This window comes from Phoca vitulina, unplaced genomic scaffold, assembly GCF_004348235.1.
Source record: "Phoca vitulina isolate PV1807 unplaced genomic scaffold, GSC_HSeal_1.0 scaffold69, whole genome shotgun sequence".
NCBI classification, from domain to species: Eukaryota; Metazoa; Chordata; class Mammalia; order Carnivora; family Phocidae; genus Phoca; species Phoca vitulina.
In genome coordinates, this window is record NW_022589772.1 from 6,298,371 (window position 1) to 6,316,951 (window position 18,581).

At 45.3% G+C, this 18,581-nt stretch overlaps 1 protein-coding gene across 1 annotated transcript in view; it reads left to right on the forward strand.

Moving 5' to 3' along the window:
• The window catches only part of COL4A6 (collagen type IV alpha 6 chain), a 272,612-nt gene that overhangs the window by 212,584 nt on the left and 41,447 nt on the right, over nt 1–18,581 (forward strand). The window contains exons 5-13 of the mRNA XM_032392826.1: nt 768–812; nt 6,497–6,613; nt 9,716–9,784; nt 11,216–11,251; nt 14,242–14,304; nt 15,092–15,127; nt 15,305–15,346; nt 16,339–16,431; nt 17,970–18,023. Of these exons, the coding sequence (XP_032248717.1) occupies nt 768–812; nt 6,497–6,613; nt 9,716–9,784; nt 11,216–11,251; nt 14,242–14,304; nt 15,092–15,127; nt 15,305–15,346; nt 16,339–16,431; nt 17,970–18,023 (555 nt within the window). The remainder of the gene's footprint in view (nt 1–767; nt 813–6,496; nt 6,614–9,715; nt 9,785–11,215; nt 11,252–14,241; nt 14,305–15,091; nt 15,128–15,304; nt 15,347–16,338; nt 16,432–17,969; nt 18,024–18,581) is intronic.

Here is an 18,581-nt window from a genome sequence, read left to right on the forward strand (position 1 = left end):
TTTATGTTCCCTGCAGATTTTAATCACCTCCTGTTCACCCCACTGTTAAGGGAGGGATTCCCACCCTAGGGTTCTGGGGATGGCAGAAGACATGACCCCTGACCTCGGATGGAAGAGATTGACATCAGGTTTATTAGCCACCTATACTCACAGCACAGGGTAGAAGGACACCACACACCACGCAGGGCCACATGGTGTGTGGGGGGAGGTGCACTCTGGAACAGAATAAACCAGAAGGGGCTGTGAGAGGTAGCCTTCGTAGTGTCAAAAGGGTGAGGTGCCCTTTGGTTCCCATGGGAGGCTGTGGTTGGCTTGTTTGAATAATTTAATGAGCCATCAGGGACTGAAACCCACGACTCAGGGATAAGCAGGAACTGCACCTGCTCTGTTTGATAAGGAGGGCCATTTCCCTAGGAGACCTTATCTATGGGAGCAGAGAAGACAGGGGAACTTGGGGCTAGGCCTTTAGAGGCCCTCCCAGTTTTCCCAGATGTCAAGGCAGCATGTAATATTGAGCTATTATTTTTGGTCTGGCACCATATTGCTCAAGATAAAAACTGGTCTCAGAACACAAACATATTTAAGACCTTGGGTAGAGGCAAGGAATCACTTGGACCTGGAGTAGGGAGCAAGGTGACACAATGTGGAGAGGGAGGTGCACAACACTTCTTAACTTAGGTCATGAATCATGTGAAAGAACCCACTGAATCTAGTGGAGATCAATTAGATTGTGTCTTACACCTTCCTCTTCCTACTCCTTGTTTTAGGGTCCCATGGGAGTTCCTGGCTTTCTCGGCATCAATGGGATTCCGGTGAGTATGTCCCCAGAGGCATTTTTCAACACCACTTCTAGGTCGTGCCTCACGGCGCACTCACCTTGGCCTTCACCACATCCTGTTTCACACAAGCGTGGTCTGGGTCAAGTGTTGAGATGCTTGATGTTCAGGCTTGAAGCGAAGTGGTTGCACTCACTTCCCCGGGGCTTTAGTTACAGGTAGCACTAAATCAGCCAGCTGGGACATGTGCGGGCATAACTGTCAATACGTTCGCCAAAAAGAATTAGGTCTTGTGGGTTGAGGGGAGCTTTAACCGGAGATGATGTGTGGAGACACACATCAGAGCGCATGCATACTCATTATAAGAAAATTAAGGAAAAAAAGAATATTTAGAGGATACATAAAATTAGGCAGAAAAATACTTAGTGTTATCTCAATACATTTCGTTCCAGTGATTTGTTCTCTTCAGCCTTATCTCATTCCAGAGTGAATTTCCCTTTAGTTTTTACAGAGCGACTATTCCAAAGATCGCACAGAGACAGCCCCTTCCCTTTATCCTGAGGACCTGGTTTTGCTGGAGATAAGTGAGGAATTTGGAGCTTACAGACATCTCCTTTTCCCATTTTATCTGGTCCAACCCCTTGGTTGCTCCATTTTCACCCTGTATCCTTATTTACCCCACCACTGGAGAGTCCATGATTAACATTTTGCCAGCCTTTAAAATACAGTATTTGCAACTTGCTGCTGTCATTTTTTAGTTCTGCCTTTTGGCACATGTCTAGATATCTAATCTGTAGCCTGGGCTGTGTTTGTCTATAGCAATGGTTTTCAGCCTTCTTTCAGAGAAGACCCAAAGGTTGTGTGGAAGGAAGCTCAGTGTACGAATCAGGGAAAAGTGGAGCTTCTTTGTTTGAGGGAGGTTTTAGAGCCTGCTTTTATCCTTCCAACAACCTCGAAGGGTTTCTTCTGAAGCATATCTAAGAACAGTTTGGCAAATCCTGGACTTAACAGCTTCTTGCGTTATACTGTGTTATCATCTAGTATCAAGGAAGGGGGCATAAACCTCCTTGTGCCAGTCTGTAGGTATTTCTCGTGCACTCGCTAGATGCTGTCTCTCTACTACGGGGATACAGAAAAAGCGTATGGATCTACCCTCAAAGATATTATCATCTGGGGGCACCTGGGTGGCTCAGCCGGTTGAGCGTCTGCCTTCGGCTCAGGTCATGATCCCGGGGTCCTGGGATCGAGCCCCACATCAGGCTCCCTGCTCAGTGGGAAGCCTGCTTCTCCCTCTCCCTGCCTGTATGCTCTCTCTCTCTCTCTCAAATAAATAAAATATTTTAAAAAGATATTATCATCTGATCCATTTTCTTTCCAGCTCTAGTGTACAGTTGTGGAGTTGGAGGACAGAGTCTTGTTTCCTTATATTTGTTATCTGTATCAACAAATCGGCCATCAGAATTCTGCATTTTAGCCAACTGCAGAGTCTGCAAAATGCCCAGAAATGGGCCAGCAGGGACATAAGTGGATGGGGTTAGCTGTCCTTTCATGACATCCTCTGGCATTTTCCCCTGGCTGTCTTCCTATCGGCACTTTATCCAGAGTCTCCGCTCGGATTGTGTGTCTTCTGGGAGCCAGTGGGTAAGGAAAACGAGAAAGCTGGAGAGCGCCTCTTCCATTCCTCCTGTGGAGCTGAGTGGGGGATTTGGAGCTTACAGCAGCACTGGGCTCTTCCTCCTGCAGTCTCTTTTTAATGGGGGCTGGAAGGAAGCGAATCCTGTGACACAGAGGCTGATTTCAATTCTGAACTGGGACATGCCCCAGAGTCCAGCTGGATACTTCTCTCTCCAGCGTGTGGCCAGGAGAGCGCTAGGGCTTGCAGGAATTGCTCACTTCTCTCTGGGGCTTCATTGCTTGGGAGAATGAGGTACAGGTGTCCAGATTCTTCCAAATGAATGCACTGCTCCCGATAGAAGTCCCCACTCCCTTGGCCCTTCCCTTGACCAAAGGTTGTCTATGTTTGCTTTTGACCATTGATTGCTTTAGCTTCAGGCTCCAAGACTCTCTTACTCCGTGAAATTATCCTCCCTTGTTCCTTCCCTCTCCTCCAGCAGTTCAAGATGTATCGATTGGGCACCTTCTGTTTGCTGCTTACCTCTCCCTTCCATCTCTAATCTCCTAGGAGTCCTCGGTGTCTGTTCCATGTACTCTAGCTCCTTATTACATGTGGCCCACGGTATTTATTAGTTGTCTTGTGTGACGGTCTTATCTAGCTTCCTTAAAAGTGCAGAGTACCTCTTCTGCTCCACTCGGAGGCCTCAGAGACCCCAGGGCTGAATTCACCACATACTAGAACGCTAGAAATATCTGTGGGACTGGCTCCAACCCCTAGTGCCCACACAAGCAACAGTTGTCAGACTGGCAGGACTCCCTCAGACACAGGAAGGCGTAGACACCCTTGGCCCAGCCAGACTAATTATTTCGCTTTACTTTCGTCAGCTGAAACCAACAGCTTTCCCAACACATCTTACTAAACTGGATCACTGCACAAATCTGATTCCCCACTTAATACTGGCTGATCGCTAACATATGTGTCACTGGTTTTGGTCCCAAAACTCCATTGTTGCTGCCATGTAGGTAGTTTCAACATGAGTGAGCAAGTAATCATTTTACGATCATCCAAGTCTGTGCACCAAGGGGCACAGCAACCAGTTGGGAGAATGAACAAACACGCATTCATCAAGATAGTCAACATTAGACTAACAGAGACTCGGGGCGGTAGGCTTGTGGTTTTTCATGATATCACAGCTGTGCGTTGGAGCTGTTGGCACCCACAAGAAATGTATGTTTATCAACTGTTTTCAGTTCACATAAGGTTGGGAGCAGAAGTTTTCAAGTTGTCCTTTGCAATGTATGTTTAGCTTTTCTCCTGGAGTTAATCTCAAACATTTCCCTTCCTAGAGACTCATAACTGAACACACCAGATTTATATCTTCAGAGTGAACACAAACCACTCACCAAACAGAAACTTTTCCCTTTGAAATCTGGGTTCTCAGGAACATTGCTTTTCTGGATTACAGCACATCTTCTTATCCTGTGTGTTCGGCACCTTGCAGTTGTATAGAATCATGGTCTCCTCCCTCAAAGAGCTACGTTCCCCTTGAAAACTGACACACACATATGTAAAATCATTAGCTAAAACCAGAAGGGGCCTATTGCCTGAAATGCTGTGGTACTACTGAGAATTCAAAGGAGACAGAACTTCAGCCCGGTGGCATACCCTTGCTGACTTGCCTGGGAGAAGTAGACTTCCTGTTCATTGAGCTCCTATGTAGTAAACAGCCTCGTTTAATTGTAGCCATAAACTGTTCATTTCATTCTGATGTTGACAACAACCCTAGGAGGTAGTATTGTTCATCTCCATTTTTTACGGATGAAGAAACTGAGGCTCAAGCTGGGGAGAGGCAAAGCTGGGATTGGAACACAAGTCTGGCTGACTCAGAACATGCTTTAGCTGTCACCTCAGCTGAACAAGACAAGGCTGACAGGTCTAAGTCAAATGCCAGCGGTTAATTCCAGAGAATTCAGCTAAGGGGGGGAAAGAGTGAACAGGTGCCACCTGGAATCCTGCAGGTAGAAGATATTAGGAATTCAAGCAAGGGGCGCCTGGGTGGCTCAGTCGATGGAGCATCTGACTCTTGATTTCAGCTCAGGTCATGATCTCAGGGTCGTGATATGGGGCCCCACGTCGGGCTCCGCACTCAGCGCAGAATCTGCTTGAGATTCTCTCTCTTCCTCTGCCCCTCTCCCCCCGTCGTGCTCGCTCTCTAAAATAAATAATTTTTTTTTTTTTTAAAAGAATTCAGGCAAGAAAACCACAGGATTGGGGCCCAAGTTAAAAAAAAAAAAATGTAGATACCAAGGGGTAAGAAGTCAGGAAGAGTTTTGGTGTCAAACACAACCAAGTCTCAAGGAGTAAAATGGGTCCCTAGGACTGAGCCAACCTATTGTCTTTGCCTTAACTCACCCCTGTTACCCAGCTGAGCGATAACCCCTAGCACGTTTGGCTGGGATATTTTAAAGTGGCGATCAGGATCCCGGGAAGAAATAGACACTCCACCTGAAAGGATTAACTGAAGAGAGTGGCGTGAAGGGTATATTTAAAGGATGTAGGCATGATTCAGGGCAACAGCAATGGATTGCAAAGCAGCTGACACAAAAGCTTTGGCTGCCCCGAGGCCCAAAGGGGAAAGAAAGAACAGTGATAGTGGAACCGGACACTGGACACTGGTCAGACCTGGAGCCAAGGAATAGTGGCTGCTCAATGAAGACTTGTAGAGAAATGTGGCCATTGTCTGAAATATGGCCAGGGAGGGAGGGCGTGAGGGAAATAAACAACCCGTGCTCTTTCTCCTCCTGCTCTTTGATCTTCTGCCTGTGTCTCCCGGTGGCCAGAGACAACTGGGAGACAGAGAGAAAGGGAGCCTAGGCGGCACCGTTCATAAAGTTCAGCCTCCCAAGGCACAGATCTGGGGAAGGTGGAGCGTGGATCTTCAGGGCAAACAAGAAGAGCCATTTCATTTGGGAATAAAATGTTGACGACTTAGTAAGCTGTTCTCGGTGTCCCCAGCACAGCTAAAATTCGTCACCTGAGTCTGAGCAGGTACAGATTGCAGCAGGTTTATTGTCAAGATAAGTTTCTTGACCGTTCTTCTGTTCTTAGCATTCCCTGAGTCCAGCAGTCTAGACTCATACTTTTGTATCAGTAGACTATCTCCTACCACTGTAATAACAATGAAACTGTATCAAAATCCTATGGAGCATTTTCTCAGTAAGAATTTGACAAAAGCTCGTTTCCCCTAATGATTCAAAAAGTTGAGTTTCGAATGTGTGGCACGTTTTCCTCAAATTATGAAATATCCATGGTTGGCTTTAAAAAGTGCATGTGGCAGGGTTGGAGTCAACCTTTTATTGACCCGTCCAGATTTCTGGGCTTTCAGGTCATCTCTTTGCTCCATAACCCAACACACACCCCGCTTTTGACAGATTTTAAAAGATCTGTTCCCTACAAAAAGGTGGACTCTAAGCCCAACTCTGGGAAACTCTTGAATTCTGATCAATCATGTGAATGATTGCTAATCCCCCCGGCAAAACAACTGTCTTCAGTAGCAAGTATGGAGAAGAGGCGAAAGCATAGAGGTGGTGCTGTGGAAACTGCTTCTGCTCTCTTGACCAACAGCCAACATCTTTTCCTAGGCAGAGCCATATAAAAAAAAACCCCAGGCTTTTCCAATACAGAGAGCCACACCAGGCTGCCAGGGTTCCTGTCTGTTCTGAGGAAGTCCCAAGGCCTGGCATGATTCCCTGATGGTAACCCTTCGGCTGCCAGCCAGCTAAGCCCTGTCTTAGTACATCTTTTTACCCCGGGAAGTTGAAGTTGCACCACCCTGTGTATCCCATCTCTTTAGGCTTGATCCCTTCGGTTTCAGCACGGGTCCAATCAAAGCATCAATCCTTCGGGGAGGGGGCCCCCCCGGGTTGTCATCAGCTCCGTACATCTGAGTGTGGACGAAAGCTCTAAGAGCATAGTTCTCATAGGGCAAAGGGAGTGGACAAGGAGCCAGCAATGGGCAGCACACTTGGTTTCTCTTCCTGTGGAGCTTGTCAGGGTAGGTCGGAGTCCTGCAGCTGACGTGATCCCTTCTTTTCTCTTGGAACAGGGCCACCCCGGACAGCCAGGGCCCAGGGGCCCACCTGGCCCGGATGGCTGCAATGGCACTCGAGGAGCTGTTGGATATCCGGGCCCGGATGGCTATCCTGGGCTTCTCGGACCACCCGTACGTTGCCGGATCTTTGTCCATTATCTCAAAAGGCATTCTTCGCCTTTCCCTGCTTTTATGGAGACCTCGTTAAGCATCTGCATCTAAAGAATACCAGTTGCAGGGGGCGTGCACACGCTCCACTCCTCAGAGGGTTTTTTTTTTTTTTTTCTTTTTCAAACGATACTTTTAGAGTTGGCAGGGTTGTGAAGAGCCTCTAGTACATTTCAGAGCAAAGTATACACTTGGGCTATTTGACATGTTCCCACATCAGATGACATTGGAAAATGCAGTACTTGGAAGGCTTACGTGGGATCACGGGAGCACTGATAATGACTCAAAGGGCTTGGCAGGCTTGGTCTAAACCAGTGATTCTTGACCAGGGGTGATTCCCCACCCCCAAGGAACATTTGACAGTTACTAGTGACAATTTTGGTTGTCACCACTAGCACAAGATGGCTTTCCTCCAACATCAAGGATTCATCTGTCCCAAAGTGTCCGTAGTGAGAAAGAATTGAGAAATCCTACTCTACACTGACATAGTTTGCCCCCATCCCCCACAACCCACCCCCATAACCCTTGGTTCCGGGATTGGTAGAGCATTTTTTAGATCCTCCTCTCACCACTTTTATTTAATTCTATTCATCCAGAGAGGGCTCAGATATTTGGATCTGAAGGATGTCTAATATATACCATGCCCTTGCAAGGCTGCTTTTACAAGTGACTGGGAAGAGAAAAATAACACATTCAAGCCCATTGTCAACCTTACTTGAAATAATCTAAGCTACTAAGGGTACTGAGGCGATAGATTTAGCTAGAAATCACACTATTAGACAGATTCCGTAGCTACATGAATTATTGGCATTTTTTCAGTATGTCTTGTTCCAGTGCTATCCCACATTCTTTTTCTTTGTTATAATTAAAGTGTAATTGACATCTAACATCATATTAGTTTCAGGCGTACAACATAATGATCCGATATTTGTATACATTGCAAAATGGTCACCACACTAAGTCTAGTTACCATCTGTCACCATACAGAACGAAGAATTTTTTTTCTTATGGTGAGAACCTTCAAGATCTCCTCTCTTAGCAACTTTCAGGTATGCAATAAAATATTGTTTACCCTAGGGGCACCTGGCTGGCTCAGTCAGTGGAGGATGCAACCCCACGTTAGGGTATAGAGATTACTTAATAATAAAATCTTTTTAAAAATATATTATTGACTATAGTCACCATGCTGTACATGACATCCCCATGACTTCCTTATTTTGTAACTGGAAGTTTATACCTATTGATCCCCATCACACATTTCACCCATCCCCTTCCCAGTCTCCCCTCTGGCAACCACCAGTCTGTTCTCTGTATCTGAAATTTGTTTTGTTTTGTGTGTTCATTTGTTTTGGTTTTGCTTTTGATTCCACATATCAGTGAAATCATATAGTATTTGTCTTTCTCTGCCTGGCTTATTTCACTTAGTGTAATGCCCTCGAGGTCTAGCCATGTTGTTGCAAATGGCAAGATTTCATTCTTTTTTATGGCTGAGTAGTATTCCTCTGTGTGTGTGTGTGTGTGTGTGTGTGTGTGTGTGTGTGTGTGTATCACATCTTCTTTATCCATTCATCCATCGACAGACAGGTTATTTCCATACCGGGGTATTTATACCAAGAAAACAAAAACACTAATTCAAAAAGATATATGCACCCTATATTCATTGAAGCATTAGTTAGTTAGTATTTTATTGGAAGAGTAGCACCATTGCCTTCAGTGACCAAGTCGTGGGTGTGGGTATCCGCATAAGAAAGTGAGACGAAGCACAAGGCTCAGATCGGCATAAAGGACCTTGACATCTAAAGACCAAACCAATATGCAGCGGAGGTGGGGATTGGAGAAAGACGTATTACCAACATAGTATGAGCTTGTTTGAGTCACAAAGGCCTCCAAACACTGCCATGGCAACAGAAGAGGAGAACAAATCACATCTGTGTTTAGAGAATGGAAACCCAGCAAAGTGAGGAAATGCTGCCCCCAAGAGGGAGAAAAGAAATCTTGAGGTAATAAACATCCTGACAGCCAAAAGGACAAGGGTAAAACCTAATCCTGTCCCTAAGCCTCCCCTTAAGCCTAAATAGGAACTTGGGCATAGATTTTACTAAGCTGAACCCTTACTAACGCTGCTGAATCTTGAGTGGATATTCTGTCAAGCCTCTTTGATGAAAGGAGTGGCCATAAGTATAAGGGGAAACAGGAAGCATCTGGAAAGAAGATGCTTCGGGGACCCACTGTTCTTCTATCACACCTATGATCCTTGAGCTCGAGGAATCCATAATTCAGCCAACTCTTCAGTCCCCAAAGCTTAGTCCTACCTCCAATACTAATCCTGACTTCCCCTTAGATATAGGGACATTGATTTTCCCCAGGAGGACAAACTTTAGCAGACATTAGGGAGACAGTAAAAAGTCTGGTTGGTAGTCAGGTTCGGTGTACTTTGAACTGTTCTCCATGTTAACAGTGAGACACACCAAGCGTCTTAGACAGGTGTTGAAGCTGAGGTTTTGTGGCAGAAGCACAGGATGGAGATGGTTTTGTAGATATCTCTTAACCCGGAGGGCCGCAGACTGGCCGGTGTGACCCATGACTGCAGCTTAGTTTTTAAAGGTTTGTGTAGAATGAGAGAAGAAGAATACAAGACAGAGCCCAAATATGGCCCACAAAGTCTAAATTCTTTACTATCTGGCTCTTTACCGAAGTTCTCTAAGCTCTGTCCTAGCCAGAGGCCGTGTCAGTGGCATACCTGTGAGGGGTGGAGCAGATGAGCGGTAGGCTTATGAACATGTGTGTTATATGTGGATGTTCAGATCAGTGTTCTGAACAGAGTCAAAGTCTCCTACTTTCTCATCCCTTTACAGACTCCTGACTGGGGAGATGGGGAAGCAGGCATATAGCTTTGAGACTCAGCACCTGTTTGGGGGATGTACTTTGCCCCTTAGCTCAGCCGTAGAACAAACCACATAGTTCCAGAATCTCGCTGTTGTGTCCTCTGTGTGATCAGATCATACTGTTAACAAAATTCTCTCTGTGTGTGCGCATTTCTTCACAAGTGTTTCTTATTTTACTCAGGGGCTTCCTGGTCAGAAAGGCTTGAAAGGTGAACCTGTCCTCACCCAAGGTACTTTCAAAGGAATGAAGGTAAGAGCCCCTAAGGCAGACAGCTAAGTAGGCTGGCTATAAGTTGAGTTCCCCAGGATTGGGCCCCAGCTCCAATAAAACATTTCCAGAACTAGCATCTGTGTCTCTATTTAAGGAGGAGACCAAGCTAGATTTAAAAGGGATCCAGAGCTTTTTTTGTGATGGAAACCCTGACAGAAATGTTTGCAACCATACTGTCAAAGAGATTTGCTTTATAGGATCTAGACCAAAAATAGGAGACAGATCAGCAAACAAACAGTTTGCCTGGGTATCATTTTCTTTGACAAGCCAAGACATTTCCAGGAGGAAATGATGTCTGCATACCTTGGTATAAAGCCATGTTATGTCTCTGCCCATCTCGGCATGGCCACCGGCCCCCGGATGATGGCGCCGCCCTTTTCTGTACCCGCACACCAGCCCATTACCCTCGCGGGGCCCCTGGCTGTCTGCAAAAATTGCCCATCAACTCTGCAGCTGGCTGGAAACTTTCATCTCTTCCTAGAATTGACAAGAACCTTCTGTATTCTTGTGACTGTACTCTCAGTGTATGCTAACCTGGAAACTCTGGTGCCCAAATGATTGACTCTATTCCCTTGCAGAGTGGGAGGTGAGCTCATCGTCCTCCTGGTAGCAGATGGATTCATGTTGCTCATTTTACAGATAGAAAAACTGAGGTACACTGAGGCTATGTACCTTGCTCAGACTCACATAGCCGGTTTACCGAAGAGCTAAAACCCAGGCAGTGCCCTTCCCATGCTGCAGAGAGCTGATTTTTTTTTTTTTTTGACCGTAAGCCAAACGGGTTAAGACTAGCAGGTGTCAAAGTATAGCCATTGTCATAGCAAACACTGATGAAAGGGCTTTGCCAAAAATCACGGAGACCCTGGACCCAGTGGAACACAGCAATTTCCACAAGATGGTTATATTACAGATTCATACAGTGACTTAAGATGCTGCAAAGTAATTAAAATGTAATCAGAGACTGTATGCTCTGTTGATTCTCCCTTGAAATGTCTGATTTGCATTGTATACATAAGGGCAAGGATTCTCTGGGGATGAAGGCACACGGGAAGGTAGCTTCGCTTTCTTCCAAAAGGAGCAGGAGAATCACCAGCCCACAGAAGCAGTTTCTAATTGATGAGTTCCTAGCAAAGGTGAAAATTAATTACTCCAAGTAAAATATGAAATCCCGTTCAACCAAGGCTATAATATGTGTCTTCTAGAGTCCGGATTTTTCATAGGGGAAAAAAAAAAAAGTAAGTGGTTGAATAGGCCCAATTCATGCATTATTTAAAACACAAGACCTTGACAGAGGAGGCCCGAGCATCAGCAATGCGTTTTTCTGCCCGTGAAGCATAGGTCCGTTATCTATGAAATAATAGCGCAGGCTTAATTAATCTCTTCCATGTCCTGCCTTTGTCTGTTTCTCAGGGGGAGCCTGGGCTGCCTGGACTGGATGGAATAACCGTAAGTTGTCATTTCTGGGTGGAGCGCCCAATGTTTGGTCAGCAGTCACTGCGGGTCCCCTTGCATTCTTCTTCGCTATGGCGTTCGAAGGTCTTTGTAGACTTTCTCAAGGAAAATCCGGACAGTTGAGGTAGAGCAGGTCACGCTGTTGATATTTTCTGGGTGAGAAAGTTCTGAGAGGGTCGGCTGTCCCCCTCAAGTTGCACAGGAGGTAGCCTTTCGGACCCTTAGGCCAGGGACCTTCCTACTCCCTGCGATGCATTCGGAAAGAATTTCGCCTTTCGATCGGCAAGCGTCTACTAACTGTTCTCTGTGTGTTCAGAATGCTGCGGGTTAAAACAAAAAAAGAACACTTTTCTGTGAAAGCTGTTCTGTCTAGAAATTCCTTTGAGGGACTCCTAATAATTGGGAGTCTGTGCAAGGCTGTGAGTTGTATTAATAAAAACTTTCTGGGGCGCCTGGGTGGCTTAGTCGGTGAAGCGTCTGCCTTTGGCTCAGGTCATGATCCCGGGGTCCTGGGATCGAACCCCGCATCGGGCTCCCTGCTCTGCAGGGAGTCTGCTTCTCCCTCTCCCTCTGCTCCCCCGCACCTGTTCTCTCTCTCTCTCTCAAATAAATAAATAAAATCTTTAAAAAAAATAAGAACTTTCTATTTCCTTGGGTTGCCACATCGTTGTTGCTTTCCTTTGAAGTGGCTTCGGAAAAGCCCCTTCTTTCTTCCTTCTTTCCTATGTCAGGGTTCCTGCCTTTCTTCTTTCATTCCAGAACCACTATTGAGCTCCTACTAGCTGCAAGGTGCTATGAGTGATCCCCGAGACAGTGTAGTCAGGGTCTCTGCCCACCCCACACCCCAACACACACACCCCAAGATGTGAAAAACTAGTAGAACTGTGGCATAAGAATTCCTCACCAACTTGGAGGAAGAGATGCTGTCCACCTAAAGCTACATCATGGGAGACTTTATATCTAAGATGGAGAAGGTAACCTCTGAGAACTGCGGGTGATGTTTGGGCTGGCCCGCAATGGGAGGAAGCTTTCTAAACAGAGAGAGCCATGTGGGAAGAGGTAGGCAAGAAACAGGATGCGTGCAAGCATGCACGCAAACAGAGGTGAGTGAAGACCAAGGGCATAAGGGTCCCCTTCACCAGGCAACACTGGCTTAGATGGTGTGTTAACTACATTCGCAGAATCACACCCACGTTGTTGGCTGCCTCGCTTCTCCTAGGGAGTCATTGCTCAGCCCACAAAGGTACAAGTATTCGTCGACGGTATTCGCAGGCATGACAAATAAATCATTTAGATTGGGGGAGGATGGTTTGGTGGCTGAATAAGAGATTTGTGATCAGTAAGGGGACCCCAGGTTATTTTGTCAAAGCAGGGTTCTGTTTCCTGGGGACCCTCTGAACCCCTACTTTCTTGTGACTTTGCTTAGCCTCTCCATCCCTTACCTATCACCTCATTACCGTCCCCCCCATTTTCATCGGGCCATCCATTTCCCCATAACCGTCTTTCTCTTCAGATTTTATTGTCTTGCTTGTAATACTGTCCTTAGCAATCCAGTTTCAAATAGTTTCTCATTCCCCTTCTGCGTTTCTCTTTGACCCACGGAAATGTGCGCTGTTTAACTTCCCGATATTTGGCAGCTGCCCAGCCATCTTTATGTGGTTGATTTCTACTTTGATCTCAGTGCAATGTGGGTGAACACTCTGTAGGGTTTCAAACCTTTTAAATCTGTTGAGGTTTGTTTCATGGCTCAGCATATGAAACGGTCTCGGTGAATGTGCCGTATGCTCTTAAAGAGAATATGTTTTCAGCTGTTTTGGGGTATAGTGATCTAAAAAATGTCCATCGGGTCAAGGTAGTTGACAGGGTTGTTTAGATCTTTGTGTCTTTACTGATTTTTTAAAAAATCTAGTTGTTCTATTAATTACTGAGGGAGGGATGTTAAAATTCTCCAACTCTGGTTGTGGATTTGTTTATTTCTCCTTGCAATTCTGTTTCATGTATTTTGAAGCTATGCTATTAGATGCATATACATCTAAGATTGTTATGTGTTCTTGATGAATTGACTTAGTTTATCATGACAAAATACCCCCTCTTCATCTCTGGTAATATTCTTTGTCCCAAAGTCTACTTTATTTGATGTTTATAAGTGTTTTGCTTTCTTTTGAAGTTTTTGTTTTTTACATCACTTTAATATAAAAAAAAATTTCAAATATAGAGCAAAGGGGAATGAATTTTGCCGTGAACACCTATACCATTAATATTTTACTATGCTTGCTTTATCCCACCTCTATCCATCTATCCATCTCTATCCATCCATCAATCCATCTTATCGTTGATGCATTTTGAAGTAAACTGCAGACAGTAGTACTCTTACCTCTAAATACTACAGCATGTCTATCATTATCTAGACTTCAATATGTCTTTGCAGTTTTTCTTTTAATGTAAAAATTACATGCAATGAAATAAACAAATCTGAAATGGAATATTTCCTGAGTTTTGACAAAGACATACTCCTATATAATCCAAACCCATCTTAAGGCATAGAACATTCTCATCGCCTCAGAAATTTCCCTTCTGCCCCTTCCCAGTCAATCCCTGCCCCACCCAAAGGAAACCACTGTGCTGATTTCTCGCCATCATAGTTCAGTTTTTCCCATTCTAGAACTTTTTATAAAGGAAATAATATAATACGTAGCCTTTGGGGGTCTGGCTTCTTTCACTTAGCACAGTGCTTTCAAGATTCATCCACATTATAACATATCAGTAGGTTGTTACTTTTTATTGTTGAGGATTTATTCCACTGTGTAGATGTATCAGTTATTTATCAGTCCTTGTATCAGTGGACACCTGGGAAATTTCCAATTGTTTGCTACTATGAATAAAGTTGCTATGAATATTCTTTTGCTACTCTTGCAGACATGTATTTCCAGTTTTCTTGAGAAACTGTCTTTTTTTCTGACCTTCATAAAAACTTGCCTCTCTAGGGCCCACCGGGAGCACCCGGGTCCCCAGGAGCTGTAGGACCCATGGGGCCACCAGGATTGCAAGTAAGACCAACCTAAATCGACCATGTGATCACAGTTTTCCCATGAATCCTTTCCCAACAGGGCCACCAATTAAATATAAGCCTGTGTAGGCTCTCCTAGTGGAAAAAGGCAACCTCCATTCTTGGAGGAGTCAAGTGAAGCCTGCTCTTGTAAGGAGCTGATTGTTGTCTTTATCAGAGTCTTTCTGACTCTGCGCCCAGGGATGGCAGCGCCTGGCACACCTACTTCCATCTTCTACCCCCCTCACCCATGACAGACCCTGCTAATTAATCACACCATCACCACGATCACCCACCCTGAACACAGAAGCAACTTCGAAATCCTCCTCCACACTCCACCTTGGACAAGGCTACCTACTTACCTATCTTTTGGATACCAAACGTATTTGCCCTCACCGGTATAGAAAGAACATAGCCAGTTATCCCCATGTGGTTCTGGGAAAGGCCCGTTTCCAGAATGTTCTCTCTCCGGTGCATGACATCTCACCACTGATTACTTTGGTTTAGCTTTCCCCAAGGCCATTATTTTTTAAATGTGTAGCCTATTGGGAGGAATGATGCATGAATCTTTACCACCTTAGCATGAACGTGGTTATCAGGTCAATTGGGGAGATTTCAAAGGAGATTTAAAAAGGGGGGGGCACCATGGGAGAGGGAGCTAGAATCTGTAGCTGCTAAAGCCAGAATATACTGAGGGGGTGGGAGACTCATCTCCAGGGACTCTCCACACGCCCAGGTTCTTTTTGTCTGAAACTAACAAGTGCTCACTCCTTTCATTTTTAATATAGGGTCCTCCAGGCCCCCCTGGCTTCCCTGGTCCTGATGTAAGTATACTCTGTCTTAGGGCACTTGGCCTCCTACCACTAAGTGTTCTAGTTTCCCCAGAGAGACTCTGGTTTGGTTAAACACACTTTCTGGTAAAATACTGCATTCCAATTTAAGTTCCTGGAGCTTGTTTAGTAATTGATTTTGTTTTTCCTCCCTGCAACCCTGTGCCCCAGGGGAATATGGGGTTAGGTTTCCAAGGAGAGAAAGGAGTCAAGGTAAATAGATTTTGGAAAATACAATCTGCCTTCCATATGCTCCCAGCACCATCTCTGGCTGCACACATGTGCCTGCTCATTTTAAGGGCACTTGGATCTTTGCCTTGGGAAATGAGCATTTCCCACTCCACGTGGGTCGTGTGGTGGGATCCCTGGAGGGGCTGCGTGTACACACGCCACACGTCGCCTCCTGGGGTCTTTTTCCTTCCAAATACTGTATGTAGTCTCCCTGCTTCCGACCTGTGAAATGTGCATGTCTTACAAACATACTCTGTTGAAATCAATTCCCTCCTCCTTCCACCTGGGTAGTTCCCTGATGTTCTGTATATTGTGTCACCTTCTCTTTCCTCTCCTTTGCTTCTCCTCTTCCCTCTATCCTTCCTCTTCTACCTCCTCCTCCTTCTCCTCCTGTCTCTCTCTCTATCCCCTCTGTCTCTCCTCCTCAACCTCTCACCATGCTCTTCTACTTCCCTTCCCTCGTTCCCCTGTTTCCATCTGCACAAACCGTAGAGTGATTTTGCGAGGCTCGAGGGAGCCTGGGAGCTTGCCTTCTCCACCCTGCACGGCTGCATTTTGTACATCCAAGGAGCAAATCCAGCCTCCGGTGTTCCAACACAGACTTCACTGCCTCTGCTCATGCTCTTGGCAAGGACTGGGCCAATTAGAGTCTGATCGCCATTGCCAAGAGGTGGCCATTCTCCTTGCTCAAAAGCCTTTTTTGCTCTCTTCTAAACACCCTTTGATGCATGACCCTGGCAACCGCGAACCTGTGGTTTCCTTTCATCAATCTTGCTTCTTCCCTCTGCAGTGCTGGTACAAAATGCATTTGGCCAGGCTTATAATTCTTCCCAGCCCCTTGGTACTGAGAGTTTTGCTTCCTCGCTGAGGCAAGGGTGAGGGTAAAGAGGCCAAAGGAATGGACAGTTTATTTGTGAATGACATCCAGAGGACAAACCTTTCTGCTTTGCTTAACATTCCCTTTGATCTTACAGGGAGATGTTGGCCTCCCAGGCCCTGCAGGACCCCCACCATCTACCGGGGAGCTGGAATTTATGGGATTTCCCAAAGGGAAGAAAGGATCCAAGGTAGTGAACATTTAAGCCTAGGAAATGCTAACCACCCTTCTCCTATTAATACCAAAGTTCAACTCTAATAACCAGACTCTACTGGAAAGATAGAGGGTTCTGGGTCATGCTTTTTTGTTTGGAAGTGAGGGTAAAGCCTTCTCTGTGTTGTCCCCTGTGAAAAGCTTCTAAAAAGCCTATGTTTGGGTGCGTGGATATGAGTGTGCCTGGGCTTCTGGGCATTTGTTTAAGTCCTATTTTCTGTGGTTTGGTTTTTCAAATTCAGTTATCAAGATGCTGAATAACTTAAAACAAATATTAAGTAGTTGGGTTTTTTTCCTCCTAACTCCCAACCCTCTCAATACTTATGTTGTCCCCAAAGCACTGTGACAGAACACATATGGTATACATGGTTGCTTTTAAGTTATCTTTTTATTTTTTTATTTTTATTTTTTTAAAGATTTTATTTATTTATTTGACAGAGAGAGACACAGCGAGAGAGGGAACACAAGCAGGGGGAGTGGGAGAGGGAGAAGCAGGCTTCCCACAGAGCAGGGAGTCCGATGTGGGGCTCGATCCCAGAACCCTGGGATCATGACCTGAGCCCAAGGCAGACGCTTAACGACTGAGCCACCCAGGCGCCCCTAAGTTATCTTTTTAAAGAAGTTATTTGCCCTCAAAATTTGACCCTACAAATAGGGCATACTGGCACCAAGTGGCAGTAGATGCCCTAATTCACCTGATATGAACTACCGTGGCTGAAGCTGTAGACCTGTTTAACTGAGATATGTTATAATCTCTATTTCAATGTGAGTGAGTGTACACCTGGTAATACTCGAATGCCTGTATGCTGTTAAGGTGGGTAGATATCTTTAGTAACCTGCATCCCCTTCCTTCCTAGAGTTCCCTTAAGTGTTGTGATTCTGTGCCTATGATCAAGGGACCCAGGCGGGGGAAGGTGTTTACTCCCATTCTTCAATTTTGTCTTTGTGGAAGCAACAGCTCCAGGCCCTCTTCAGGTTTACCGAAAGCAATCATTAATTTAGGAACAGTTTGGGAGCATATGAAAGATTGCCTGCCTCCCTGATCATTCCCAAACCTTAGGGAGCCCTTCCATGGCACAACTAGGTAAATTAGCATATCGGAGAAAGACAGATTACAGTGTTATGGGTCCCCATCCAAACTGTAATTGTTACTCTTTTCCCCAAACTGTTGATTTCTTTGCAGCCTGGAATTTGCAACAGGAAATCACACTGAATGGCTCCTTCTACTAGAAAGACAGCAGATGATCATCTTTTCTGTCTCCCAATTAGCTTCAACATTTGAGATTCTGTTTTAGACAGTTTTCATTCCCTGCCATGGGCCTTGGTCCTTCCCATACCACAAGGGCTCCCCAAACTGATATCCTGGTGCAGGTATTAGTTGGGGCTCCTGGGGAATTTATACCACAGGATACCCCCTTGGTTGCCCATTGCCCAGCCCAAGCAGCTCACAGGAGCCATATCCTTTATGTTTACTGTTTCCTGCTGCTACTCACTAATCTTTGGTTCACTTTCCAGGGTGAACCAGGGCTTCCGGGTTTCCCAGGAATAAGTGGCCCTCCAGGTCTCCCGGTAAGTCTCCCTGTTTGGTCAACATGTATTCAAGGACCTGCTTGGACAAAAGCTATAGCAATAGAAGACTAACAGGAAGACCTCTTCCTGTGGTTATTGGAGAGCATTCTACCATCTTCATTACTAGAAAACATTTAAGGAAATGTTCATGTTTCTCGAACCCATGGGGATATTAACATGGCTCTTCATGAGGCTATATATCTTAGCAGTTATTAGCTCAAGTTCTAGAATTAAAACAGACCTAGGCTTGACTTCTGATTTCACTGATTTCTAGCTGTGTGACCTTGGACAAGTTTCTTGACCTTCCTGAGTTCCAGTTTCCCTCCAAAAAAGGGGGGGTGATAATGGCATGGTTATGAGGATTAAATGAGATAATATGCATGGAAAGGACTTCGTACGTGCCTGGCATGGATCAGTTGTTCAGTAAATGGTAGTTAATCTTAGTAATCCTATCTTCACTCTCCTATCTGCCCTTGTATCTTAGCGTCTTTCACTCAACATATACCTTTTGAGGGTGCCTAGGTGCCAGGCATTCTGCTGGACAACAGTAAATAACAG